At 45.4% G+C, this 27,960-nt stretch overlaps 2 protein-coding genes across 2 annotated transcripts in view; one reads left to right on the top strand and one right to left on the bottom strand.

The window, feature by feature from the left end:
* Positions 1-15,243, top strand: part of DRGX (dorsal root ganglia homeobox) — a 29,156-nt gene extending 13,913 nt beyond the window's left edge. Inside the window, exons 5-6 of the mRNA XM_066622427.1 lie at positions 4,952-5,064; positions 14,975-15,243. Coding sequence (XP_066478524.1) covers positions 4,952-5,064; positions 14,975-15,243 — 382 coding nt within the window. The remainder of the gene's footprint in view (positions 1-4,951; positions 5,065-14,974) is intronic.
* Positions 15,244-18,368: 3,125 nt separating this feature from the next.
* Positions 18,369-27,960, bottom strand: part of C3H10orf71 (chromosome 3 C10orf71 homolog) — a 49,281-nt gene continuing 39,689 nt past the window's right edge. The window contains exon 4 of the mRNA XM_066622650.1: positions 18,369-18,482. Coding sequence (XP_066478747.1) covers positions 18,406-18,482 — 77 coding nt within the window. The 3' untranslated portion in view covers positions 18,369-18,405. The remainder of the gene's footprint in view (positions 18,483-27,960) is intronic.

Raw genomic sequence — 27,960 nt, 5'->3', positions numbered from 1 at the left:
GGCCCTATAAAGTCCCCAAAATTTAGGAGCCCATGGACCACTGAGACAAATATTGGAATTGTCGTGGACCACATGCAACTCCCCCTATCCCCACCACACAAAAAAATACAATTCAGTTTGGTGGCTTGTGGGAGAGTGCTTGGCCAGACCCTGAAAATACCCGCTGTGGGAGGTCCATTCTCCACCCTCTCTGGTGGTCCATGGGGAAGCATCTCGCCAAGTGAGCGCTCCTCCACAGACTACCAGAAAGGCTGGAGAAAGGACCCTCCCACAGCTGGTACTTCAGCAAGTGCTGGACAATCAGAGAGGGTGGAGAACGGAATACCTACAGCCACAGTCAACACTTCAGTGGTCTGTTGGGGAGCACTCACTTGGAGAGACACTGGAAGTGATCAAAGGTGATCATCTTTTTTCCCACTGAGACCTTGTGGAAAAGGTACCACTTTTCAGGGGTTCACAGACCACCTGTGGACCACAGGTTGGGAACCACTGCTACAAAAGAAGGAGGTGTCTTTTCCCTTCCCCCACCCCTAATAGTGCTATCACTATTCAGGCCATGCAGGAGGGAGGGAAAGGGAAAAGGCATCTTCTTCTTTTGTCATTCCCTTAATGCCTCCCCAAGCTATAACGTATAGTGGTAAAGGGTCAAGACTGGGGCTCACTGCCAGCTCCAAACCTACACATTTCATTGCTGTTCAGCACTGAGTAGTGCTGATTCTAGACCCCTGTGCTACTCTACCCTAGTCTCGTATGCAATTTTTTTATTAAAATGTGCTTAGATCCATTTGGTCCATTAACTCACATGTACTTTTTAAGCGCACATTTTGATTGCTCCCATTCTACCATAGAGACATAAAGTCTATAATAAATTTTATTTATATTTCTAAGGGCCCAGTCCTATCAAACTATTCAGCACCAATGCAGCTGCAATGCAGCCCTGAGTTAAGGGAACAAATGTTCCCTTATTTTGAGGAAGCCTCTGTAAACCCCCCCCCCCCTACACACACACACTCACTCCAGGATGCAGCACAGGCTTCTTTGGTGTGGCTGCATCAGCAATGGAAAGTCAGATAGGATTGGTCCCAAAGATTCTACAGATCTTAGCTGTTGACTTGGGGTGCTGCCAAAAATGTTTCCAGTTGGGCCCTGCAGCTCCTAAGGCTAGCTCTCCTTCCATTTGCCTCCCATTTCCACCAGGGGGTGGGAGCTGCTGCCCTGGAGAAATCCCTGGAGATTTTAGCATAGCTATGCATAGACAGCAGCAGCAGCAGCAGCAGCGCATCCCCCTCCTCAGACCAATCGTAGCAGCAATGGCTGGATATCATCTACTCCAGACAACGAAAGACAGTATTGTACAGTTTATCTGCTGACGTCATGTTTAAGATTATTTTTTGCTGTGCTTGAACATATGAAGCTGCCTTATACTGAATCAGACAAAGGTATTGTCTACACAGGTACACAGGTATTGTCTCACAGGCATGAGAAGCTCCGTAGGATTTCAGATGGCAGGTCTTTGCCCTGCCCTGTCTGAAGATGCCAGGGATCAAACAGGAACTTTCAGACAGAAGCTCTTCCACTAAAATGCATCCTCTAAAACAGCGATTTTCAACCTTTTTCATTTGACGGCACGCTGACAAGGCACTAAAATTGTCAAGGCACAACTTCAGGTTTTTGATAATTGCCAAGACACACCATGCTGCCAGTGGGGGCTTCAAATCCCTATTGGCCCTACAAAAAATGACCTTCCCTCAAATTCCTGTGGCACACCTGTGGACCACTGGAAGAAAATGGCTGCTCTAAAACCTTTATTTTGCCATGATTTTTATTATATGCGTTGGCTTTTAATTCTTATTGTGAGTTACTTCAAGTTTTTGCATGATCAGAAAGGGAAGATATAAGTTCCCTTACAGAAATGCATTTTCTTATCCCCATGCCTTCAACATTCAATAAGATCGTAGAAGCTCACACACATCCTGGCAGAGCAAAGGGCTATTCTCTTGGGGCTTTTAAAAATTGATTTTTCTTTTAAATTTCAAATGTATCTATTTCAGTATATGTAGGGTGCCTTCTGTGTACCTAGAAATCACAACCTTATTCTTTGGTGGCCCTATTTTGCTTCCAAAGTAACAGCGCTAGCAACCTGAATTAATTCATCTGATGATAAAACCTACTCATCATATGCTCACAACAATTTGTCCTCTCAGCATGACTGTTGGCATGGCGAATCCTAACCAACAAGGAGTGAAATCTGTTCAAACCAGAGGAAAAAATTGTGCGATAGAACTTTAAATAACCTTCTTTGAACCACACCCATCACACATTTCCAACCATGTTTGTGTCCACCCCAAATATATCTTAAATTTATCTTAGTACATACTGGTTTAGATTTTGTCAAAATTCAAGCTTGTGCCTTTTGCTGGTTAGTGAAAATCCACTGTGTATTTCTAAAGTTATGAGGTGTCAAAGCTCCTGTTTCAATGATATTTAATTAAGGGCACGACTTGGAGCTGCGGAAGGCAGTAGATGGAGCGGGGAGGAAAAGGCGTTGCTGCATGTATGTTTGTGGACATGAAATGCTGCAGCATTCTGCTTTAGGTGAAGTGTCGTGTGATCATATCAGTGTGCCAGTGACATGCTTATCTCTGTGTTTGTGTCTGAAGTGCTGTTGCATGGAGGAGTGTTTTTGCATTTGTGTTTGTGCATGTTTGTTTAAATGTGTCTATGTAATTTGTGACATGCTTCTGCATGTCCTATGGTCTGCGCGTGACTTGCAACTGTGAGGATTTGTCCTGCTATGAAAATATGCATGCAATCACGGTTGACATCAGGGATTGTTCAGCAGCTGCTGGGAGCCCAGCGTCCTCAGGAGGGCTTGCTGCTCATCCCTGAGACTGCTGACAACCTTTGGGCAGTGATTGGGGAGTGACCGTATCAGCTAAGAGAGCTATTCCACTGTTGCTTTCTCTCTTGGGCAGCCCAATCCTAACCTGCACTGGAACAGGTAGGCCAGCTGGCCTGCGCTGTATCCAGCACAGATTTGGAGGTGGGCGGAGTGCAACATGTAGTAAGGGGACTTTATGTCCCCTTATTCTGAGTAATGCCCCAGCCACTGCAATGGGGCTACTCAGAGCTGGGCCAGTGAAATTCGCTGGCACAGATCTTAGCAGCCCTGTGTAATCCTGGGTTGCTTGGGAGGGGGGTTAGGATCTGGTGTAAGTGCTAGAGACCAGTCCCATCTCTCTTCTGGGACTGGTCTGCCCACTTGCTCTCCATTCTACCCTCCTCCTGCCCTCCCCAAACCCCTGCGCTGGCTGCCAGCAGCCAACGCAACCTTATCTGTGTTGGGCACCACAGCAGCTGGATTCAGCCTCCGTGGGCCAGTGTATGTCCTTGCACCAGCCTGGACTTGAAAGGAGGCTTGAACGTGCTTTACGCATTATGTGATGCGCTACTGCATATGCTTGTGTGTAAGTGCTGCTGGTTATGCTTGTGAAGTCCTGCTGCTTATGTTTCCGTTTAACATGCTGTGCATGTTCATGTGTGACGTGGTTTGCGTTTTTCTTTGACGTGCTGCTGCATGTGTTTGCATGTGACATGTTGCTGTGTGCCCATGGATTTGTGTGTGATGTGCTGCTGAGTGTATATCTTTATATGTGAAAAAGAGGAGCAGCCATGGCTTCTCTTGATTTGTGGTCTCTGGATTGAATCACTTCCTTTAGTGACCTGCTCTGCATATCTTTTGACACTTCTGCCATATTTACTTGATTTGTGGAAAAGGGTGGAAATGAGAGATCCAGGTCGATATCCAGGCGTAACATTATTGAATGCCCTTGAAAAAGTTACTCTCCCTCAGTCTGAGTTGGTTTGGTTACAATATTTGTATCCCACCTTTCAGTGAAGAACAAAATCCCAAGATGGTTTACAATAAAGCGTTTAAATGATTTTAAAATATCTTGACCTAATCATCTAAATCCATAAAGTCCTGCAACAACTAAAAATTAAAAATGAGAGTAGCAGTCCATCCAAATAAAAGGATCAATAAATCAACTTCCAAAAATGTTTGCTGAAATAGATAAGTTTTCATTTGTCTTGGAAAGACAATGAGACGATGCCATTCAAGGTTCTTGAGAGAGGGGAAAAAAACTGGTTGGCAACCTTCAGTCTCAAAAGACTATGGTATAAGCCTACAGTACCCAGTATTCCTAGGCGGTCTCCCATCCAAGTACTAACCAGGCCTGACCCTGCTTAGCTTCTGAGATCAGACAAGATCGGGCATCTGCAGGGTAACAGTTGAGAGAGAGAATTCCCTAACCAATGTGCCATTGCTAGAGGTGTTTGAAAATGTTGTTATTTATTTTATTCAGAAGCCCACTGTGTTCAGTAAGACTTTGGCTGTGGTCCTATCTTGCCAGTAACAAACAGAAAAAGGCTGGTTCTCGGTGAAAGACAAACTGACCTATAAAATGCTGGCACCTGTAGCAGGACTTTATTAGCTAACTGCAAATTTGGGGAAGGTGTCATGGTGGATGAAAAGGTATTGAGACATTGAGGACCCAGATATCTTAAATCTTAAAACCAATATCTGGAATTGGCTTTAGAAAAAAAAGTAATTAGTGAAGGTATTTTCCAGATGGAGGCTGCAATTCTATACACACTTTCCTGGGATTAAGCCCCCATTGAGCACATTGGGACATGTCCACTCAGCATATCTGACTAGACATGCACGGGCTTGAACTGTGAGTTTATGTGTTCATAAACAGCTCATTGGCAAACAAGTATCTACGCTCTCTGGCACTGTGACATCTCTGGACTATCTTCATGTAGAGGTCTCACTTTAAATAACTGTGATCTCCTTCACAGGACAGTTGTGAGGCTGAATATTCTGTTACACTGAGGGTAGGGCAAGTTTGACGGTGTGGCTTACCTGAAACCCATTTTGTCCTCCTTGCAGCCTCAGCAGAGCAGTTGGCCCTTCTGGCCCCTTTTTCCCCTCCTGTCTACCCGGGACACTCCTCAACACAGCCACCTATGCCCAGGCTTTATCACAAGTTGCATCCCTGAAAGGTAAGGGACTCTTTTAAATCACAGATACTGGAGCGGCTATTGATGATTAATATTCGGCGGTCCCACAGGGGACAATTCAATTTAATCTTATTTTGTTAAAAACCACCCCTCCCAAGTTCTGAAGCCACAATTCACCAATTTAGTGCCATAGAGTTGGTTGAGACTGTTTGGTGTAGTGACTATATAATTTGTTTTCTCGTGTAAGAAGGAAAGGTCTGTTCTTCCCTCTTTGGCCTGATCCTTCCCCTGTTCAACCTCCAACCCAGAAACGACCCCTCCCAACCTGCCCGCTGTCCTCCCCATACACCTGCACTGCTTGGTGCCTTACTGCTGCACCAGTAGCTGGGCGTCTGAATTCAGGGCTGGAGGAGCAGTGCAGGGCACTCCACCTCCACTGGCACTGCTTGCTTGCTTGGTGTCACAATGTGCCTTATGGCATGTTTGCAACACTTTCCACTGGTACAGTTGCCATTGCACTGGCCCAGCACACAGTTTGGATTGCACTCTGATCCTGGCCTGGCCTTTTGTGCTGCAGAACTGGCAGTATTATTATTTTTTAAACCTACTGATTATTGTTGGGATGACTTATAGGTATTGAGAGGGCCATATTATTCATAAGGCTGACTAGGCTGAAGCCTAGGGGTCCTGCAGGGAGTAGGGGCTCATCATTTTTTTTTTTTTTTGGCTCAGGCACTGTTACCTGAACCCTAGGACTCCAAAGACTAAAGACACTTTGCTCTTTGTCCTGTAGCAATACGTGTATATATAATACATGTATATATAACATATTTATATATATTACTTTAATGCTGTATTGCTTTCCAGTTCCTTTTTTGTTGATATCTATATTCTAATATTCAGGTGAGAGTGATATGAGGCAGGAGATGCTTTGTTTCAGTCTATAGTACCTACCATACCAGGGTCAGGCTGTCAGCTGTAGTGGGGTGAAAGAATGATGGGCCTGAAGGGGCCCAAAATACCTGACAACCTAAGGGCCCAGTAATGCATTAATACAGCCCTGGGTTTTGAGTGGCATTTCAGCCCAGATGACCTTGTTTCAAATCTTCCTACTGGGTACTTGTGGGTACATAATTGATTTTCACTTCAGTTTTCCAATTGTGAAATGTCTGTTCAAAAAAGGAGATGGACCCGGTTCACAATCTGCTCAGACAGTGTTCAAATGAATGGCCTGTACTTATGTGCCCCTTATGCGTGGCTTTGGGTTGGTCAATTTTGTCTTATAAAACATCAGTGTGCTGATCAAGCTGTGGGCTAAAGTTATTTTTAAGTCTATGGATGTATGCACAATTCTGAGTAAAGCATTATCTTGCTTCACATTAGAACAGTCCCTGGAATGATTCCTGATTATGCCCATTTTGTAGATCAAGAAACAATGAGGTAACCAAGACTACCCACTGTTGAACTTCAATTAATTCATAAGGCTGCTTCCTTAATCAGATGCCAGTAGTTTGCAAAGAAAATAGAAAATTGATACATATGTGTGCATGCGCGCGCACTAGCATACTTGAGGGGGATTGGGAAAACCGGTGCCCCTGGGCAGCACACATGTGGGAGTGGCATCCCACCACCATTCACTGCCCCTACAGCTCGCACTCAAAGAGGTTGCGCACTGCTGAGTGGTCACCTGCTGTTTCCACTTTATTTTCAAAGCGAAAGAACTGGTGGCCACTCGGACCATTGGCTGCTTCTTTTGCTTTGAGAAAAAAAGCAAAAGAAGCGGGTGTCACTGCAGTTATTTCTGGGTCAGGCAGGGAGTGGCATCTATGTTCCTGGGGGGCATCAAAGCCAGGAACGCATCTCTCTCTCTCTCTCTCTCTCTCTCTCTCTCTCTCTCTCTCTCTCTCCATCATGCTTCAGAGCCATGGCTTGTGGGAGAGCACCTGCTTTGCATGCAGAAAGTTCAGGTTCAGTCTCTACCCTCTCCAAAAGTCAAACCTTGCATGAAATTCTGGAGAACCACTGCCAGCCAACACTGTTAGATGGACTGGGTATAAGACAGCTTCATATGTTCAAATCTCATTTAGGAAAAATGTCCAAGTTACTGCCCTTATGCACTTTAAGCAATGTACTAGGGAAATGCTTTATTCAGAATGTGTGCCTTCATGAAAGGAGTTTGTAGAGGAATCTTGCTCTCCCTCTCCCATGAAATGAATAGCACATTTATATTGTTGCATTGCAAAGCCGTTGACTCAACACTGACTTACAAAGGGAAAATCCCTTGCAGCACTTGATTTATTTCTTGGCCGTATAACAATATGGAGTCACCAGGAGAAATCAGCGAGCTAAAAGCAAGAACCCCAGAGCAATCCCTTAATGGACAGAGGCAACAGTGCAACTCATTAATGGAGAGGAGATTATTAATGAGGGTAAACAAGAATCTCCGGTTTTCAGCGGAAATTCTCTGTCATTGTGGGTGAGGAGGCGGAGAAGCCTCCCTTCCACTCCTACTGAGCTGCTCTGGAAGCCCTGTTGCCCAGTGCAGGTTGAGAGGAGAAAATAATTACACTTGCCACGGAATGACTTGCATAATTCATCCCCAGCTTGCTCCCCCCCCCCTTCCACAATCTTGCTTGCTCCATTGGCCTAGCAGCTTGCGCCATTGATGGGAAGGCAGCACTTGCATTATACATCAAAGCAATGAGCAGGATCGATCAGGATCATTCAGGGGTTGTTTGCTGCTGTGGTTGCAGAAGGGAGGGTTTTTATGGAGGCTTAATTGTGGTGCCTACAAGGAAAGGGTGGGTCCTAAATGGTCCTGGAGAAAGAGAATTTGTCAGTGCCAGAACCCATGGAGCCCTGTGAAAGGAGGAGACCTGCCCTTAAGTGAGGGAGCAGCAAGGAAGGACCTTTGCCCCTAACAAATTTTTCAGAATCCTTCCTGATTATGGAACGAATGCTGAATTTTGGAAGCTCATTCACTAATGCCTAGGTATCCGGCACCACTGAACATAGTAGGACTTACTTCTGAGTCAACATGCACATGATTGTGCTGTGACTTCACCATCAGGGTTGCTGTGCAAGGTGTGTGTTTGCATTTGACTATATGGAAAGAAGCACATTCATATTGGTATGTTTTAGCTAGTTCTACTCATGAGGTTTTGTGTTTGTGGCGCTATATTTTGGTGTGTTTTGGGGACTGCACTGAGGCTCTGCCAGCATCAAGGACCTGTAAGAACAAAAAACCCTGCTGGCAAAACAGCTGCCAATTTAAAAACCAAACATGCTGGCTTATTATCTCATGTGACTGGTTTTCTAAGATAGATTTAAAATCTATCTTGTTTGCTCTTTAAAAACTGGAAGCAGTTTAGCTCTCCCAGGGTTGGTCTGGGGGCTGTTCTTTTTTGCAACATGCCTGTCAAACTAGAGGAAGCAGAATATATTCTTATGCATCAAAATAATATAAGTATCTCATAATGCCAATGAATAGAGTTACAAATGCAATCCTTCCCTCCCCACCTGTCTTGTTAACTTATAGTGCAATCTTAGCCATGTCTACTCAGAAGTAAGTTCCATTGAGTTCAATGGGGATTACTCCTAGATAAGCATGTTTAAGATTGAACATTTATTACCCCCATACCCGCAAATAAGGAGACCGGCTTGGATGAAAATGGGCCACTTTATTAAGTCTTAAACTGCAACAGGGCAATAAACTATAACATCAGATATGCAGGGCCATATGGGGGAAATGGTCCTAGCCGTCTGCCTCCCCCTGCAATCTCATTGGACGTACCGCCTGGTTTGAGGCCCCAGCTGTCAATAGCCAGCCTAGGTCTTTCAACATCACCCCCCAAAGGGGGCAAGGCATTTGGACTTCAGACTAGTCAACAGAGCCTCACCGGCCTGACAGTCCAGGCAAGGAGCTCGCTTGCCTGCATCCTGGAGCCGGTCAGGCATCATGGGAGCGGTTCAGACTCACCCCTCACCCTGCTACCTTGGATGGACACTGAGCCAGATACCTACCTACCCAGCCCCGCACGTATCCTGCCCCAAACAGTAAAGTGACCAAAACCCTCCCTGGGCCTACGAACCGCACCACCAATTACCAGTCTGAGGTATGCGAAAAAACAGCCATCTCAGGGCCAATCAGGTTGACTGCAAAAATTCCTACCCAGCTCTCAAAAGCGACCAGCTAATCCCAGACTGGCTAACGGGCGGGTGGGTGGGGTTGCCGGCTGGAAGTGAACTGAGCCCAGCCGGAGCGCGCGCTCCAGCTGGTGCTCTGGCCCCGCCTCCCCCAGCCGCGATAACCAATCGCGGCGAAGCCTCAGCCTGGAGACACAAGGCAGGGAGGGGGGTAATCGGCCACTGGCGCCGAATTGGCGCCAATGGCTTTTCTGTATGTGCATATTCTTATTTGTTCACTCACTCACTCACTCACTCTCTTTACAGTTGGTTCATTCAGCACTACCCATTCCATATTTTCTGGAGTGTATTTGGAAAAAAAACAACCTTTTTAAACAAAAACAAAACTTTAAACCATAAGCACAGTGAAAATGATATAACAAAAGTGTACATAAAAAGACACATGATACATTATGCGTTCATCAAATTACATATAACAAGATACGCTTCCAACTCACTTTGTTGATAGTTTCTTACTCAACATCTGATAAATGGACCCTACCCTAAGTACTTCTTTACACCGCATGCTCTTAGCCTTGCAATATTTATTTATTTAAAACATTTATACCCCACCTTTCCAGTTCAAGGTGGCACAGTCCCATGCATGTCTACTCAGAAGTGAACTGCATTGAGTTTCACAATACTTACTCGGCTTGTAATCCTGTATACCTGGGAATAGATTCCCATTAAACTCAAAAGGACTTACTTCTGAATAGATATGCATAGGATTGCTCTCTTTGTCTTTCAAGTTTGGCAATGAACCAACTTTATTTAGCCATACTGTGATGGGGCATTCCCTATGCTTAGCAGCTATACTGCCCTACACTTAGCAGCTACTAGAATACAAGCTACCAATAACAGATTGTTAATTCACATGTTGTTATGACTATCCTTAATTTCGTCTCCTTACAGTATCTGAGCTTAAAGGTTCACTTGTTTAATAGAGTAAATCTGTTGATAATGAGAACAGCAGTACAGCAGCATGGTCATCACATGTGCAGATGACTGTTAGTATTGCTTTTCCATCTTTTTTGAGAGGTACATTACCAGATACAACCAATCACGACAAGAACAGGAAGGTAACCCCTTTGTCCCCCCACCCCAAAAGCTACATCTTCAGTGTTGAAAGAATGTTGCAATTCTGCAAGTGGCTGCAAGCAGAAAAGCAATCCCTTACCTAGAGGAGGCCTCAAGATATGGCGCATGTCCCAGTGGCACAGTTGCATAGGCACTGGAAAGATTGTTAGGATTGGGCTGCTACAATCTAGGTACAATGGCTGGCTAACTTTCCAGCCAAGTGCTAGATAATTAGCCTTACTAAACAGGGATGTCAGCATAAGGTCTGGAGGTTGAATGTGGTCCGTGGAAGTTCTTTATCTGACCCTCAGGTTCTCCCAACACTACCATCAGCTGCTGAACTGTGCTGAGGTATCACTACTAAAAGGGCAACCTACGTGATAATTGGGCTCTCCCATATCTTGAAAATATGATCAAGATTTGCATATTTTCTCTTCTGTCGTTTGCAGTTAGTGAGTTCCTAAATGAAAAAAAGTTCTTATTTCTGGTCATAATCTTCTTAATGGCATCACTTCCTGCTTAATGACATCACTTCCTGCCCTCAGTAGGCATCGCAAATGCTATTTGGCTCATGGTATGAAACAAGTTTGACACCCCTAGTACATTAAAAATGTCCTATACCAGCATGGGATTGCAACCCATTGTTGGGTCACAATCTGATGTGTGGTGGGATGTGGCGCATTGCGCAGTGTCATGCCACAAAGCATCAGGTCTGCAACCCGCTCCATTGGCCTCCTCAGGCCTCCGAATGCCTTGAGGAAGTGACTGGAAGTGACTTCCGTTTTGTGCCTGCAACTTCCAGTTTACTTCCAGGTTGCTTTCACAGGCATTCTGGGGACCATGAAGACCAATGGAGTGAGTTGCAGGCTGAGTGCAACCTGGAAGCAGACTCGCTTTATAGCACTTCATTGAGCATCGTGTCACAACCCATAGCACTGTTCTGTTGTGTATCTGGAGAAGGGTCAGGATCAAGAAGGGATGGAGGGGAGTCTGAAGGCCAAGGTTGATGGAAAGGAAAGCAAAGAACAATTTCCTGAAACCTGCTTTGGAAATTAAGGACTATTGCCAGGAGAACAGATTCCTAGCCAGAAGGAGACCAGATCCCTGTGACTAGTATCTCTGGCACAATGTAGAGGCAGAATGCAGTAGCCATTTTTCTGGTGAAGAAGAGTTTGATTTTGAAAAGGAATAATGCCTTGGCCATCACTGCATCCTATGCCATCCACCCTGCATCTCAATTGACTTTGATATCCCTTGCTGGGGGACAGTTGAATAAGCCCAGCACTGGAGATCTTTCTCTGTCTGAATCCCATTTCTCACAAGCAGAGTGAGAACAAAGGGGAATAAATGTATTAGTGCAGTATATTTTGTTTGTTTTAAATAGCCACCACCATTCAAGGTCATGAAAACACAACAGGCAGCCCAAACCTATGCTTCCTGGTGTCTGTTGGAGCAGCAGCGCCAAAGGGGCTACTGCTGTATCCAGTGGGTGCTGGGAAGCCACCAGGAGTCTCCCTGGGGAAAGGTGGCATTCATTCCCTTCTCCTGAGGAAAGCCCCGCAATGGGGTTTCTCAAGTCTGTGCTGGCTTTTCAGCCCAACACAGGATATGCTGGAGCAGAGCCCCCCCGGTCCCACCCTGCCCTGGTTACTCTCCCCGCCCTCATTCAACCCTCCCCCACTCCCCCAGAGCCCACTCCGCCACCCGGCAATTTTACTTACCCCCAGCGGCGGCGTGTTCTCCTCCTGCCAGCGCTGGGCCGGGCACCTGACTTGTGCGGGCCTGGCGCCAGTGCTCCCTACTCTCTTGGTGCCGTAAATCTGCTTTATGGCATGATTATGACACCCAGTGCTGGCACTAGCACCAGTGCTAGGGATCAGCACCAGTACTGGGAGGATTCAGGATTGGGCTCTTAATTCTGCCATTTCACCACAGATAATCAGAAATAGGGTGTCCTCTCTCTTGGCCCTTTTCTATTCCCCCCCCCCAACCAAATATTTTGATGGCTCTTATTGTTTGTGCAGTACCTGATGGGAACAGAGTTTGGGGTGCGGTTTGTGAGGGTTAAAGGGAAGCATAAATGGGTAGATGGATCAGAGGGGGTGGCTTCTGCACTCCATTGAGGACCTCCCTAGCTTTTAAGCAAGACTGGCCCTGTTGGTTGCATGGATGAGAGACTCACATGGAAGCTCCCCATAGCTTCTGGATTGGGTGAGGTAGGGTGCAAGATTGTCTGTGCAAAAAAAGATCCCTTTGTAAACCAAACTGTAGTTCAAGTACATCATACAATTAAAATGTGCTCTTGGCAAAGATGAGGCAGGACTAATTTAATTTTTCCTGTCAGTCTCTCTGTAGCAGATCAATTAAACTGCCAAGTGGATCAAATATTTCAGACTGTATTTATTACATTAAGTATTTATGCCCAGGCTGAGCCTTTCAAGCATGATGTAATATAGCAACGCTAGGTGCTTCAGATCAATTTTGCAGAATTTGCTGTAACCTAATGGAGACCTAATTGTGTGTTTTAATTTAGAATACAGGAGACAGCAGGTTCTTGAAACAAGTCAGTGTCTTGTGCAGCAAAGGTTCATTTCACTGGTCAAAGTTGGGCTTCCACAGACTGGGTGGGGAGCAGATCTGCCTTCTTCTTTAGACAATAATGAAGATTTCCCTTTGCAACCTTGTTCTGCACCCTTGAAAGGTACAAAGAAGCCCTAGAAAATGAAGCAAGCACTTTAGACGGCAGCTCCCAGTTAAGGTCAACAATGTGATGCTCAGTCCTCATTTTGTGTGTGTTTCCCTTTTGACATTTTTCAAATGTTGCTGTAAAAGCATATTTGAATTTCTTCTGCACATGTGGAGGCTGTTAATGTGGAACAGAAAATAGAAGTGAGCATCTTTTAAACAGCATGTGTTGTATGGGTCTTATGGTCCAAAATAAAAAGATCTGCAGATGGGAAGTGCCACAGGCGCTTTTAGCATAATGTATAGAAGCCAATGGGTTCTTTGAACTGACTCTTTTCCATTGGCAAGGTGGAAGGTCAGAATCAAATGTGATTGCTCTGGAGCATTAACAGATATAAATTAGGCAAGGTAAAGACCCTTTGTTTACCCAATTTCACAAAGAGTGTGCATGCTGTGGAATGATGCTGTTTGCAGCCCAAATGCAAAGGTCGTTAAGTCCCAGCTTCACTAGAAGAAGTTTTTTTTTTAAACTCTACAAGCCACACTAGGTTTTTTGCACTGTGGTGGGATGAAACACACCCACAGTTGTATTGTGCAAACACCTTGCTCAGTTCTGACATGTGTGACCAGCTCATGCAAGCTGCCCAACAGTATCCCCCACCCTGCATTCGGAGGTTATGTGAGTGTATATGGGGAGGGGGAGCAGGGCCTTTTTGGTCATTGTGTCCATGTTTTGGAAGTCCTGTCATCCCACTCCCCACCTCTGGTCTTCCAGTGCTGTGTCAAACCTTTTTGATTCAGATAGGGGTTTTAGGGTAGGAGACTCTTTTATGCCTTCTGTGCTGCTTTGCTTTTTTGCTGGCTTTATTATTTGTTGTTAGCTATACCTTTGATGGTTTGGTTATTTTTTAGTATATTTCCTGTTTTGTTAGTCACTTTTAATGTTTTTACTTTAACAGAAAAGCTTAATAAAATAATTTCAAATCAAAATAAATAGGGAGACCCTGATGTATAACCCTAAGGGCTCTAGCAGTTTAGTATTTTAACTCCGTGTTAATGGCTGAGATCACAGGTAATTAAACTATGGTTCACCATTACCAGCCTGAGTCTGGGATTTGCATGTTCCCCTTCCACTTCACATTCAAGGAGAGGAAATTTGCTGCTCCTGTTTCTGGTTGGAAATATGGTTGAAAACAAATGGGGTTTTGTTGTTGTATAAGAAGTGAGGAAATCCTGGTTTGTTCTAACCATTGTCTGTGAACAAGCCTGAATATCAAACTGGGATGTGTGGCCTTTTTTCAGGGGTATAGCTGGATGAGGTGGCCCTACAGATCAGAACCATCATGGGGAGAGATCACTTAACTTTGATATACTGTATGTATTCACCTCTGACAGGCATTACCAGACTCGGGTTTCCCTATAATATCCTAGGGCTAGATGTATAGATAGTACCTATAGGGCTAGACTAGGGGTGTCCAAACTTTTTGGCAGGAGGGCCACATCATCTCTCTGACACTGTGTCAGGAGCCAGGAAAAGAAAGAGTTAATTTACATTTCAAATTTGAATAAATTTACATAAATGAATACATTAGAGATGGAACTTATAAGACTAAATGAAGGTCTTGCAATAGCTCATGGCCTATAAAAGGCCTTGCACAAAAAAGGCCAGCTTTTCCTTGGCTGCTGCTGCTGTATCACAGACGTGAAACAAGTAGTGGAGGGAGCCCTCGTCCCACAGCTCACATGAGATGTTGAACAGTTGGCTATCACGCTGAGAGCAGTTGCGTCAGGCCAGCATGGGCTTTTAGAGATGGTTCTAGCCAGGACAATGGCTGGCTGGTTGGTTGGGTTATGGCTGTGGAAGATTGCCTCATCCCTCCTTGGAGGTGCTTGTAGGAGAACAGGCAAACTCTTCTGGTGTATATTTGTGGGTGTGAAACACCAGTCTACGTTAGCTGTGTTGATGATTCTGGTGGCAGGTGGTATTTTGTGTTTCCTCCTTCAGGTAGCCCACTGTGCTCTTGCTGTGTTCCTGACCACATGGGTCTCTCCTTCCTCCCCACATATGGCTGCCAGAGTAATCGTACAGCAAGCGTGGCAGCCCTGCGCATGAAAGCACGAGAGCACTCTGAGGCTGTGCTGCAGTCAGCTAACCTTCTGGCTTCCAGCAGCCCTACCCCCACTTCAGCCACTAAACCTGGCCCAGAGACCGCATTGGACAACAAGCCTCCTTCCTTGGCAGTGGAACACAATGAAAGCGAAAAGAGTGTCTGAGACCCCACCTGCCATCTCACAATGAACCCAACATCCCAAGGAGCCAAATCAAGTTGATCCACCCCAACACAGCACCTCTACAGACCTCTGGATTATTTTTTTTCAGCTGGGAGAAGACTTGGCAGCTGACCTTCACTATCTCACCAAGCTACAAACGCTAGCTTTCTTTGGCCATGATCTCTCCTAGTGTCTTCTTCTGGTGGATTTCCTCAGGTTCCTTGTAGTTCCCAGTGAGCTTCCTGGCACCATGTGGCATTAACTCTGTGTAATGGTACTGGAGCAGGGTCCAGAAATTCTGCAGAAAATAAAGGACATTTGCCTGGTATTTATATTCTGTGTAAAGCCCTTGGGGAAGGTGAGAGATTCCCTCAGCATCATCCAACAGGTTCCCCTTCTATTAAGAGAGCAGGCAGATGCAATAAGAGATGTGAGGTGGGCTCCAGGTGCCCTGGGTATCAAAAAGCCTGCTGTCATACTGGTCTTTGGGATTTCAAGGGGGCAATCTCTGATGCTCAGAGAGCAGTGCGAGTGGAGGTCAGTCTTGCTGAGGACCTGACTTACTGCCTCAGTTATTCCCTGTAAAGACTCCACATTAAAGCCCTCTGCACAGTGCACTACATAAAGAGGGGCCTGTCACACATCCCCTTGATGACTCTGCTTTTAATTTGCTGGCACCACTGACTTCCTGGCTCAGCCTCAAACTGTGCAGGTCTGAGGGCATAGAGCAATTTCCTGCAAAACATTGAGGCTGATTTTCCAGGAATCTGAATCATCACTATGCTACCATCACTTAATCTCTGGTCCTCCCTACATCCAATCTGGTGACTGCAAACACAACTGGCAGTATGTTTCTCATTGAAAAATTTTGATGTTTGGATGATTATTCCAGCCAAGACCTGTTTCCAAGGTAATCTTTTTAACCAGGATTGTGGGGTGCTGAACATGTCCTGAAAGGTCTATAACATTGTGAAAAAATGCATCAGACCAGAATCTAGACAATAAATAGTTTTGGGTCATTAAAAAAAGGTTTCGCTTGTTTTTAGCATGATGTTATTTTATTAAAGCGAATAAGATTCGCGGATCTGCTCCTTTCCAAAAATGGGATTTCTTTGCCCTCTTAGTCCATTCCATACCGGGAGGTCTTCTTCATCTTTACCTTCCCTCATCACAGCCAAACTGTAACTCCACAGAAGAACAGAAAATTCTTTTTTTAAGATCTTGCGAATTTAAAGAGGCTTTGATAAAGCACCATCAATCTCAGTTGCAGAGCAAACTGAAGAAATTAGACCAATGCCACCACAGTAACAGTACAGTAGCAACCAAAATTTTGTCCATGAATGTAGGTAATTGGAGCCTTTGACATGGTAATCTTCTCAGATCTACACCCTTCCCATAAGCTCTGAATGCCTCCTGAGGTCAGGTATAGCTGGACTTCACATCTTTAAGGCAGATCCTCCTAGTAGCAAGGAGCCCTGTCTCAGCCCTCTTCTCATGAAATCCTCCCTGCAGCCAGTCATTTGAGAGGAGGAAGGAGACAGTGCCTGCTGGCTGTTGATGCACCTGCTAGCCCCATGCACTCAGCAAGGATGTATATATTCTACATTGCAGAAAGGGGCAGTGGCTGTATATACTATTGGAGCAGGATCCCTGATAGTTCTTGCTTCTGGAGCATAGGGTGGGCAGCATGGCCTTTCCTTATGAACGTAAAATGTGGGTCCCCCTTGGGGCCATGGCGAGTGAGTGAATTGGCACAGGAAGGATGGCCAGTTTGTATGGTCCTGTTTCTGAATGTGGGAGGTTTTCATGAGAAAAGGGTGAATGAGTTGGATGAGGATTTGCCTACAAAAGTTTGGTGGCTTTGTAGTTAACAGAGACCCTAGAGAGCTGCTCTTGGCATTACTGCACTTCAGGAAAGTGACATTCCCAGTTTTCTTCTCCCAAGACCACAGCCTCCTAGAGTTGCATCTTGCATGCAGAACTTTTTGTTTCTTAAAGAGCAGGGACATATCTGGAGATGTGCAAAAGCCACATGTGTTTTCCTAAGGAAAAAGGCATCATTTTGTGCACTGTTCTTCATGGTGGTGGTGGGTGCTGCCAAAACGGCATTGCTGTTCCAAGGACAGGGCCTGCATTTCCCTTTGTTCAGTTCTATACCTGATGAAGAGAAAAATTTGCAGGAAGGTTGTCCTGAAACTTGACCTTTTTGTTCGCATTTTATCCTGTCTTTTGGATAAACTTATGGCCCACAGAGATGAAAGAGAAGAAGCAGGCAGGCATGGTAGGTCTGGGGAAATCACAGCCTCCCTGTGGAGTGTAGGGTCCAACAAGGATTTCCATAGCCCTCAACACAATTCACCTTGAGCTCTTAAGTATTTATCTGCTGAGCAACAAGTGTGCGTCTTCCTACCAACCAAATCAAACAATACCCTGGGACGAAGAGGAACCCCCTGCCCTGTCTCTCTTCATGATCATACCAGTCGTCACTGAGAGGTGTAATTTTTCCCCCCTTTTATTTTCCAAAGTTCCTTCACTAAAATGGGTTGCCAGATATAAGGAATCTCAATTTCATTTTGGCATAATTACTGCTCATTCAGGTGAACTTGGCCCTTGCATACACTAACTCTTCAGTCTAATGGTTTGATTAAACTCATTTTTCCTCCAGAAAGGTACATAAATAAGTGAACTGTTGAGCAAATTAAGAATACTTAACAGCATTGCATCTGAAAAGTAGTTATGCTGATTAAATTTTCTGTCCTTGAGGATTTTCAGGAAATTACTTTTGATCGTCAATAACACAATTAAGTAAACTACACGCACATTAGCATGAATAATTGATAAGAAATTATGTATTACCACGAAGCACTGATTTAATAATTCATGGTGCGACACTCTAGTGACTGTGCAAAACTGGAGACTATTACCAAGCCTGCCTGCCTGCCTGATGTAGCTGGAAATGCTGCCTGGCAGTTTTGCTGTATAATAACAAGAAATACCTGCTGCATGATGTATTTTCTGTTGGTTTAATAAAAAATACATTTAGAAAAAAGGACCCAGAGGAGAACTCGGCATTATTTTTTAAACTGGTTTTACTCTGAATATTATTTGGTAATTTTTTTTCCTGCAGAAATCTGTGTACACACACGCACAGACGGGGTGTTTGTGCTACAGCCTCTCCGCACAAGTCGGATTCATTTCAGACAGACAGCACGGCTGGTAAACGACTTCCAAAGGTTTCCCATCTGAAAATGATCATGAACGTGATTGCATGTTAATGATGAAACTGAGGACAACTGGAATCTCTGTTTTGTCACTTTGAGTCAGAGCATTCGAAAGCCCATTGGCATGTCCATGAAAAACCAAGGACAGTCACATGCAATTTTCATTGTCATGACAAATTGTTGATCCAGACTGTACTCTGAAAAGTCCTCAGCCTGTCCTTTGATAGGCTCATAGGTACTGGCTCAGACCATTGGTCTGTGCAGTCAATGCTTTGATTGACAGCAGTTCTTTGAGGTCTTAGGCAGCAGCAGTTCTCTGCTACAGGATATTTTGCCTAGAGATGCCATGGATTGAACCTGGGACTTTCTGTGAGCAGAACACATGCTATACCATTGAGCTATTTCCCTGCATAAAATCCCCACCCTGAAACTGCTCTTAACCAAGGAAAGGGACAAGAGTGCCATTTGTACCCTACTTTTTTCCCCTATGACTGCCAAGGGCAGCTTTGGGCAAGGTAATTTAAATTAAAAAAACGGTGCAGGAAGAATGGGTTAAGGTTCCCCTGTAACTTTTTTTAAAGTAAAAGACTAATCAGACTGTTAATCTAATCATAATCAATGAGAACCATGTAACATAATGGTTAGAATGAGGACTAGAAGCAGGAAAACCTGACTTCAAATCTCTCTCAGAGAAGTTTGATGTATAGCTTCATCAGAAACTCTCTCAGTCTAGGCTACCTCACAGGGTTGTTGTGAGAATAGAAGCAAGGATATGGAACCATGCATGCTGCTCTGAGCTCCTTCGAGGAAAGATAGGGTCAGAATGTATAGTTCACTCTAAGGATCTGGTTATCCATTGAAGTCATTGCAAAAGTAGGCACGAGTATGCCGTAGAAAAGTTTGGCCATGAAGAAAGCCTTTATCAACATAGGTTTTCCCTATGTGCCTGATGCACATTCCAATGTCCTTTTTGTGTGTGCTGGACTGTTGTGGGAAGTACTCCAACAATACGCCTGCTCGAGCTGTCAATGGGCAGCTGACACTGATGTACGAATGAACCATTGAAGATGGTAAGTGCATTCAGATTGTGACCAGACATTGTGCAGAAAACTTATTGATGGTAGGAGGTTTCCACTTGACCTACCTGCACCCTATATACATCAGGCTTGAGGATTCAGACACTTCCTTGGAGACAGATAGAAAATGTTGGAGGAGGAAGCAGAGTTGCTGGTATGTGCAGCCATTCTCCCTCCCATGCACTTTTCCAGGTCTAAATCCCACCCCCCCATGCCAAAACTGCTATTGGCCCCACAGAGGAAAACACAGATCCAGTGTCTGCCCAGAGTGCTGTTCAGATACGAAGATAACTGAAGATCTGTCACAACACATTGTCAAGTTTAGTTTCAAAGCTTAGTTTTAATCCACTGTCAATCAACACAGTCAGAACAAAAAAAACATTTACCTTTTTTAAAAATTACATTCTTCTTGACTCTTTTTATGCTGATAATGTTGTGTGTACATCTAAAGTAATAGCCGAATTCTACTCTTCAAAAAAAAAAAAAACATTTAAGAGAATTCATAACGAAAAGAACTGTACCTGTATCTCACAAGCTCCAGGTAGGACTAATCTCACCCTGAGCACTGAGCACTTGTTATCATTTCTTAAAAAACACACACTATTTAATTTGTTGTCTTACAAATTCCATTTTAAGAACAACTTGTTTTTAAAATTGGCAAAATTCTGATTAAAAAAGAAATCAGTACTGTAGTGCTCCCCCCACCAACCCAATTGCTAGTGCTCCAGCCTGTCCTCCTGATCCACTGGGCTGTGCCCATCCAAGATTTGTCCTGACAAAGAGTAAATTTCTCAAGATCACCACCACTCTCATGTTTAAGTCCTCCTGAAAAAAAATAAAAAAATCCCCCCCTTGGCTACTGTGGCAAGCATGACAGGGTGCTTAAACAAGGCAAGGGTAACTTTAAAAAGTCTTATTATTTGAGAACACGATCCTTACAACCTTTAACCTGTTGTAAGCCATCTTGAGTCCCTTTAGGGAGAAAGGCAGGGTAAAAATAAAGTTAATAATAATAATAATAATAATAATAATAATAATAATAATATTTATTACAAGAAAGTTAAAAACTTCTGAACTTTGAGATAACAGTTCTTGTCCAATGTTTATGTATATGATGTTAATTCATACACATCTGCTAAAATCTCTTGTACGTAACACTCCTGGACTTGGCCGTAGGGCTGTAGAAGTTCCTGCTGTTTAAAAAAAAAAATCACTGGTTTTCCTTTCATTCATTTCTTCAAAGCCCCTCCTGGAAGTGTGTCAACCCAATGTAGCAAAGAGGATCGTCCATGACCCTCGATAGTTTCAGGGGAGCTACGTAAAATAAAACCTAGTGGAATTTGGTCAGGACCACATTTGATGCCTTTCCTCCAGCAGAAGCAAGAAACAAGGCGATTGTATGACAAGGCTATGGGGTTTCTTTGTAGACATCTCAGCTCTGTGGTCACATGAGAATGTGATTCTGTCTTAGAGAGCATATAAAGACTGGCCTACAGTGTATGTATTTCTTCCTGAACCCAGCGAGCCAGAACTGTCGTGTAGTGAAGCCCATACTAATTTCCTGTGATCCAAACACCCTAAAGGGAGCTGCAACAAGAGACCAGGGCTGGCTCTCTGCTCTGCTCAGCTGGCCTCTCATCCTGGGTGCGGAAGGCAGGAGTCTCTGGGGAGACAGTGCTTGTTTTCCCTTGCACACCCACTGCCTTTGTAACACACAAACATAATCTTCAATTGCAAATGAGGCAAGGCAGCCTGGCAAACAGCCTTTAGTCTAATGGATGCTTGAAAATATTTCTTTCCAATAAGAATTAAGACAGTAATTAACAAATTAATAAAAACAATGGGAATATGAAAATAGAAATTAACCTAACCACGCATCACTTGATGTAGTGACTAGTGTTAATTATACATCTCCAGCTAGATAGCACAGCCTCTCTTACAGAAAGTAACCTGCTTCTTAATCTATCCGCTTCTGCTCTCCTGTGTCCACTCTTCTTCTTTCTAATACCCCCTCTCCACTTTTTCCTCTTCTTCTTCTTCCCCAGTTCTAATCAACCAACCGCTTCTCACTTTGCCTTCTCTCAACATTCATATGGTACATTCAATGAACCATTAGCATTCCACGGTGACCAGTTTGCTAATACTTTTAGGGTGCAATCTAAAAGGTGTCCTGGGCCAATGCAAGTCCCTTACGCCAGGCTACCGTCATTGCGAAAGTGCCATAAAGCACTTTCACGCTGACTTAAGAGGAGGATGGACACTCGCGGGCCTCTGGAGGCCAAATTGGGCTCTGCCACGCCGGCAGATGGGTAAGTATGTACTGGCCTTTCCAGGCCAGTGTGGGGGTCTGAGGGGGTGTGGGAAGGATGGGAGGGAGGCATTTCGGGGTGGCAGGATGGCGGGTGGGCCTGTGGACGGGTGGCAGGAAAGCAGGAGGTGGGGCCAGGAGTGGCAGTTATGCCAGATCCTGACCCCATTCCCTGGCAGTCCAGGCTGCTTGGATCTGCACCACCTCTTTAGATGGCACAGGTCCAAGTAAAGCCATTGGGATTGCAGCAGCTCTCCCTGGGGTAAGGGAAAGCGATTCCCCTTGCTATGGGCCGAGCCACTTGCAGCCCCAAAACATGTGTTTTGTACGGGGCAGGCATGCTGGCCTCCCTGTTCCAGCGCAAATTAGGATTACGCTACCCATGATGCAATTTCTTGCATCTGTTCTGATGTGGGTTCTTCTTTCAGATCGCATCCTATGGATGTGCCCCTCCCTTCAGCATCTGCTTTCCCTACTGTGAGGGATACATTTCAGCTTGTTTGGCCTGAGGAGGCTGACAAATTGCTTGGAGGATTGAGGCTACCCATTTGCCCTCTCAACTTTTGCCCTTCCTGAACTCATTCAGATGGCCAAAGAAGAACTGGCTGGTTGGGTGGTGAAAGCTGCAAATGCTTGTGAAGGGGAGAGAAGATGCCAGCTACATTAAAGGAAGGGGGTGTGCAATTTTTTTTTTAAAAAAGAGCCACTCATTTGATGCCACCGCCCTGCATAATAATGCTCCAATCTCAAAATTGACATTCTTTGCCAAAGCGTGTGAGTGGGTGGTGGAAAATCCTCGTTTTCTGGAGGGCACTCATTATCTTGGTCATTTTCAATATGGATTAAGAGTATTTTTTAAAAAACTGCCTTTGCTGCTGTAATGGATTACCGGTGTTGGGAACTGGATAAGGGAGCACACCCCTCTTGGTTCTGCTCAAGCTCTCAGCAGCTTTCAATCTTGCTACACATGCTCCCCACTTCTCCAAGCAGTGAGAAGTTCTTGGGGCATCACTGATTAAATTCTGTCTTCCTTTGGTAGAAAGATCACTGGAGACTTCTGGTGTCTTTGTAATATTTGCTTTTCTTGCACATACCCCGATTGAGCATAGGCTCTAGGTAGGCAGCTGAGCACTTCCATAATCAACCATAGGTTACGCAATTTCTCCAGCGAGGCCTTCCTGCACCCTAAAGGTGCTCTAGCTCTTTGCTCATTCCCTCTGAGGATCCATTTCATGATTCCTATTTACCTGCATCTCACTTGAATCAACTCTCAGTCTGCCTTACGCAGAAGCTGTTGAAAAATGGTTTCTTTTGTTACAATCTCACATCCTTCTCCTGGAGGATGGGAGGAGAAAGAATGAGTCCCCTTTGATTGGTTTCTCACACGGGCAGCCCAATCCTAACCTGCGCTGGAACTGGCCTTACCCTGGGTAATGCAGCAGCAGCCCAAATGAGGCTATTTGGATCTGTGCCACCTAAAGAGCGACACAGGCCAGTGCTAGGCTGGGCCTCCAGGGAAGGGGGTTAGAATCCAGATGAAGTGCTGGACCCTGGTTCCAGCCCCTCCTGGGCCTGGCTGACCCATGGGCCAAACCTCCCCCCTTCCCAGAACACCCCGCACTTCCCAGACCCCCGCACCAGCAGCCCACCACTTACATGAACTTATTCATCCTGGAGCTTGCCCCCACATGGAGAGGCTGGTGCATGTCCTTGCACTGGTCTTCCCGACTCTCACAGAGATGCAAACATGCTTATGACATATTTGCAACACTCCCCGGCTGACACAAGGGATTTGCAGTGGCCCAAGGACGACCCAGGATTGCGTACTTAGTTGACATTCTCACCTTCCAGGAAGACCTTCATTAAGGAAGTGTTCTGAACCATTGACAGTTCTTTAGGAGCTCACATATTTATAACAGATTTCAAGTAGTGGGTTCTTCTGCTCCCGGCCTTAGATAGGACAGGGAAGGGGGTTATTGATCACCTGTCTATCTCCTCCTCTCAACAGGCTATCTCACTGACTACTGTTTCATCAGACCTCCAACCTTCTTCTTGGCCTCCTCCTTCTTGCGCACAATGGTGTAGTTAAGCCAGGACTGGGGGGGTACATTCCCCCCCCCCCGTGGCAGAGTGCCAGTTTTCCACTGTTTTTGCTGGGGGATGACAGCACTTACTGCAGGTGTGGCAAACACCACAAAACCAGCCCTCCCTCTCACCCGCTTTTGTTCCTATACAGCCCCTTGAGCCAAGGTCACTCATGTGCAGAGGAAGGGCTGACAGTGGAGGTGCAGGCGAGTGACACAATGATGAGCATCACTTGGCCCTGGGTACCCACCCCAGCTATGCTTGGGTATTCTCCCTCAGGTCTCTAAATAAGGTTTGGCAAGCCATGCATGTATGGGTAGCCCATTTCTTGTGAGATTCAGCCTGTGACATCAGCTCAGCCAGCATTGCTAAGATGATAGGACTGCAATCTGGGCTACTTGTTCACCGCTTTCAGTGGCAGAATTTGCCCTCAGTTCTTCTCACTGATCAATGGAGATGTCATGGAGGAGTTCCCACTCCTGGGTTGAAAGGTGACCCCCTCACATACTACACAAGTTCACGTTCATAACAATAAATCAACCATGTTGTCTTTTCAGGCCACTGGCCAAGATGGGATGCACCATTTTATGAGACTAGAAGGTGGTACTAGGGGACTGCTGTTCAAATTCTTTGCCGGTGGCTTATGAAGTCCTACTTGGTTCTAGTTTGTCTCCTGTGCTGCTCAACATTTACTCAAAATGACTGGGAGAAATTGTCTGGGGTTTCAAAAGGTGGCATCTTCAGCAAGCTGATGCTATCCAGGTCCTTTAGCTTTTCCAACAGAATCCAAGATGGCTGCGGTGATCCTGAAGCATTGTTTGATCCTGAACCAGAAAGGGCTGGATGTAAGCTGACAAACTGAAACGTCATCTGGGCAATAATGTAGGATTGGTCAGCTGGAGAATCAGACCAGAATGAGATGTTCTGGATGGAATTGCACTCTCCTGGACGGAGCAGCTTTGCAGTTTTAGGGTGTTTTGGGATCTGGTTTTGCTTCCACATAATCAACCTGTGGCTGTGGGTGTCTTTGTGCAGCTTTGACTGAGAGTCAGTTGCACTCCTTTTCAGGTGAATGCAGATCTGGAGGTCCATGTCTTAGTCACATCCACATTCAATTACTGTAACACGCTCTATGGGACAGTTTGTGCGTCTTTAGATTGTTACCTGGAATCTGCTTCTTGGAGTTGATAACTCCAGTTTTATTTTATTGCCACTGGCTGCCTGTTCATACCCAGACACCATTTAAAACACTGGTTATCACCTATGACTTGGTGCCAGGATATGTGAAGGACTGCATTTTTTGTCTGGTTTTATTTTAAGTTATATTTCCTGGGGTGGGGGGAGGTTGACCTATTTGAGCTCTCAACAGCTTATGTGGTTCCTGCACTGTGAACTGTGGCTCCCTGGGGGCGGGGCACAGAAACCAGACAGGGGAGCTGCGGAATCATACGCATACAATGTATACAATTATAGCCCTAATGGGGAGCTGTGGCCACTGGCTCAGTATGTCAAAGGAACCACCAGTTGAAAAAGTTTGGGAACCATTCTGGAGGCATTAGAGTTGGGGGGGGGGAGGTGATAATAGGTTTAAAAAAAATCTCTTGTCCGTGCATGATATGGGGATGCATCAGGAGGAAGGATAAGTAAGCAAGCAAGCAAGCAAACAGAAATGAATCCTCAATTCATGTTCCAGAAATGAATCCTCAATCAGGTTATACAGCAATAAAGTACACACCTGGGCCCTATAGCTCTTCATGACACAGCATGGTTTCAGAAGGGCTGGAAAGAAAAAAAGATGCCCTCTTCTTTTTCCTCTTCTTGAAATTTCCCCTTCTGAGCTCCCTAAAGAGCATCACAAGGCTTCTGTTCAGGGCTGCCTAGAATCCTGAACAAGAGCATTCCAGGTAGCAACTGGGACTACACTGCAACATTTTGGCCCCCACTCAAGCTCATTGAATTCATTTCTCAGTATTGTCATTGTCATTAATGAGACATGGAGGATGAGTCTGTGTCACCACAAAAATAAACCCGGATGAGGTACAAAGCTGTTGGAAGGGAAATGAACCCCACGCAACACCCCAAGGGCACTGTCTCCGTCTGTTTCCCTTGCCCTTTCAGTGTGCTTATTTGAGCCACCTGGTGGGTCGAATATCTGGTGAATGTTTGAGAATGCCTTAGACTGAACTTAGTCACCAAAGCCCAGCACTGTCAATGCTGACCATTCTCCAGGAACTGGGGCACTGGTATGCCCAGCAGATGCACACTCTTTGACTGCACTAGAGTCAGTTGTTCCCCTTACTGGACAAAGGGATGTGCCTGCCCCAGGTTTTTTCTTCCTCCCCTTTCTGGTGATGTTGCAGTTTCTCTCCTTCCCCATGTTTATAGGCTTCTCATATTACTCCATGCACTTCCTTATGAGGAGTTTGTGCAGAGGGCTTTGATAGCTGGGTCACCTGTTTCTTTTCCCTCTGCTCTGGACTTTCTTTGTACCAGTTGCCCTGCCCCCATTTCTCCCCCTCCTAAAATTACCCCTCGTCCCCTCCCTATGCTTTTCTTCCCCCACCCATCCACTTCTTGCTCCAATCTCAGCTCTTTCATGGACCCTAATGGAGGGAGCTGGGAGATGGCTGGGCAGGACCTGGTGATCCTAGAGATGCAAAGGGAAAGAAGGCTTTGGACAGCAGTGTCAACAATACAGCTGAGGAGAGAGGGGAGAGGAGGAGGTGTGGGCGCATGTGGGTGCAGAATAGAGGCTGCCGAGATCTTCCAGAAGGTCATTGAGGCAAGTGGGATGGTCCACAGAGAGACACGACAGTTGCCACTGTTTCCTTCCATGAGGGGATGAAGAAGAGAGGTTTGAAGAGGCCTGCTCAGAACCAAATCTCAAGGGAAGAGTTAACCTGGGGTATCAGTCCTGCCTAGAGTGGGGATATTTCCCAGTACCAAGACTGGCCACCTATACATCATACACAATAAAGGGCTACCTTCAGCAGTATCTTTGGCAGCAATATTGCATCACTTGTTTCTTTTAAGCCGGTCCCTCCCATAAATGTGGAGGGACAGGCTTGCAAGCACACACACACACATGTACAAAAGATAAGCAGAAGTACACACAGGCTGCAGTCCTACACACTTACCTGGGAGTAAGTTCCACTGATTGTGCCAGTGGCATTGCTAAGGGAGGGCAGGGGGGTACTTCAGGCTCCACTCTGCCGGGGGATGCCACTGCAACTCAGAACGGCCACCAGAGCCTGTAAACAGGGACTTCCAGGTTTCGTGAAAGCAGGAAGTCCCTGTTTAAGGGCTCCTGGGGGGGTATTCTGAGTTGGGGGCGTGGCATCATACTCAGAAGGATATCACTTCTGGGTGTGCCATCAGGGGGACATAATTTTAAACTTTTCCCAGGGTGTCACAGTGGCTGGCTGTGCCACTGGATAATGCTGATAGTGAAATAAATGTAAAAGTACAAACAAAGCTATGTTACACTTTTATTTTGCTCTTCCTCCAAGACAGGAATACCTCTGAAGAAGTGTTCTTCTCTCTATGCCAATAAAGGTCTTATGCATATATGTATATATGTATGTTGTTCTCTTCATTTTCTCCTCACTGCAATCCTATGAGGTAGGTTGGCTGAGGGAGATCAGAGTGACTGGCCCCAGGTCACCCAGGGAGCTTCATGGCTGAAATCTAAGGTCTCCTTGCTAATTTAGAGCTTCCCAATCTTCGGTGTCCTGCAATGCCTCTATTTACTGCAACTGCACATGGGATCTCCCAGAAGTGACTAGCAATGATCTCAGCCACTTCCAGGTTTGGAGAACTGCATGGAATTCTGTAAAGGCTGGTAAGAGGCTCAGAACAGGTGGGAGAGCCTTTTGCAGCAGGTGAAAATCATGCATAGGAGTTTGGCCAGTCAAGCTGAGACTCTTACCAGTTTTTGCAGCATTCTGTATGATCCCACTGCAGACTGGCTGGTGGCTCGCAGTTCTGAAGGGGGGACTTCGCAATGTCCCGGGGCAGGGTGTCAAACTCG

Source organism: Tiliqua scincoides, chromosome 3 (assembly GCF_035046505.1).
Source record: "Tiliqua scincoides isolate rTilSci1 chromosome 3, rTilSci1.hap2, whole genome shotgun sequence".
Lineage (NCBI taxonomy): Eukaryota > Metazoa > Chordata > Lepidosauria > Squamata > Scincidae > Tiliqua > Tiliqua scincoides.
This window is presented reverse-complemented; position numbering and strand designations above follow the sequence as displayed.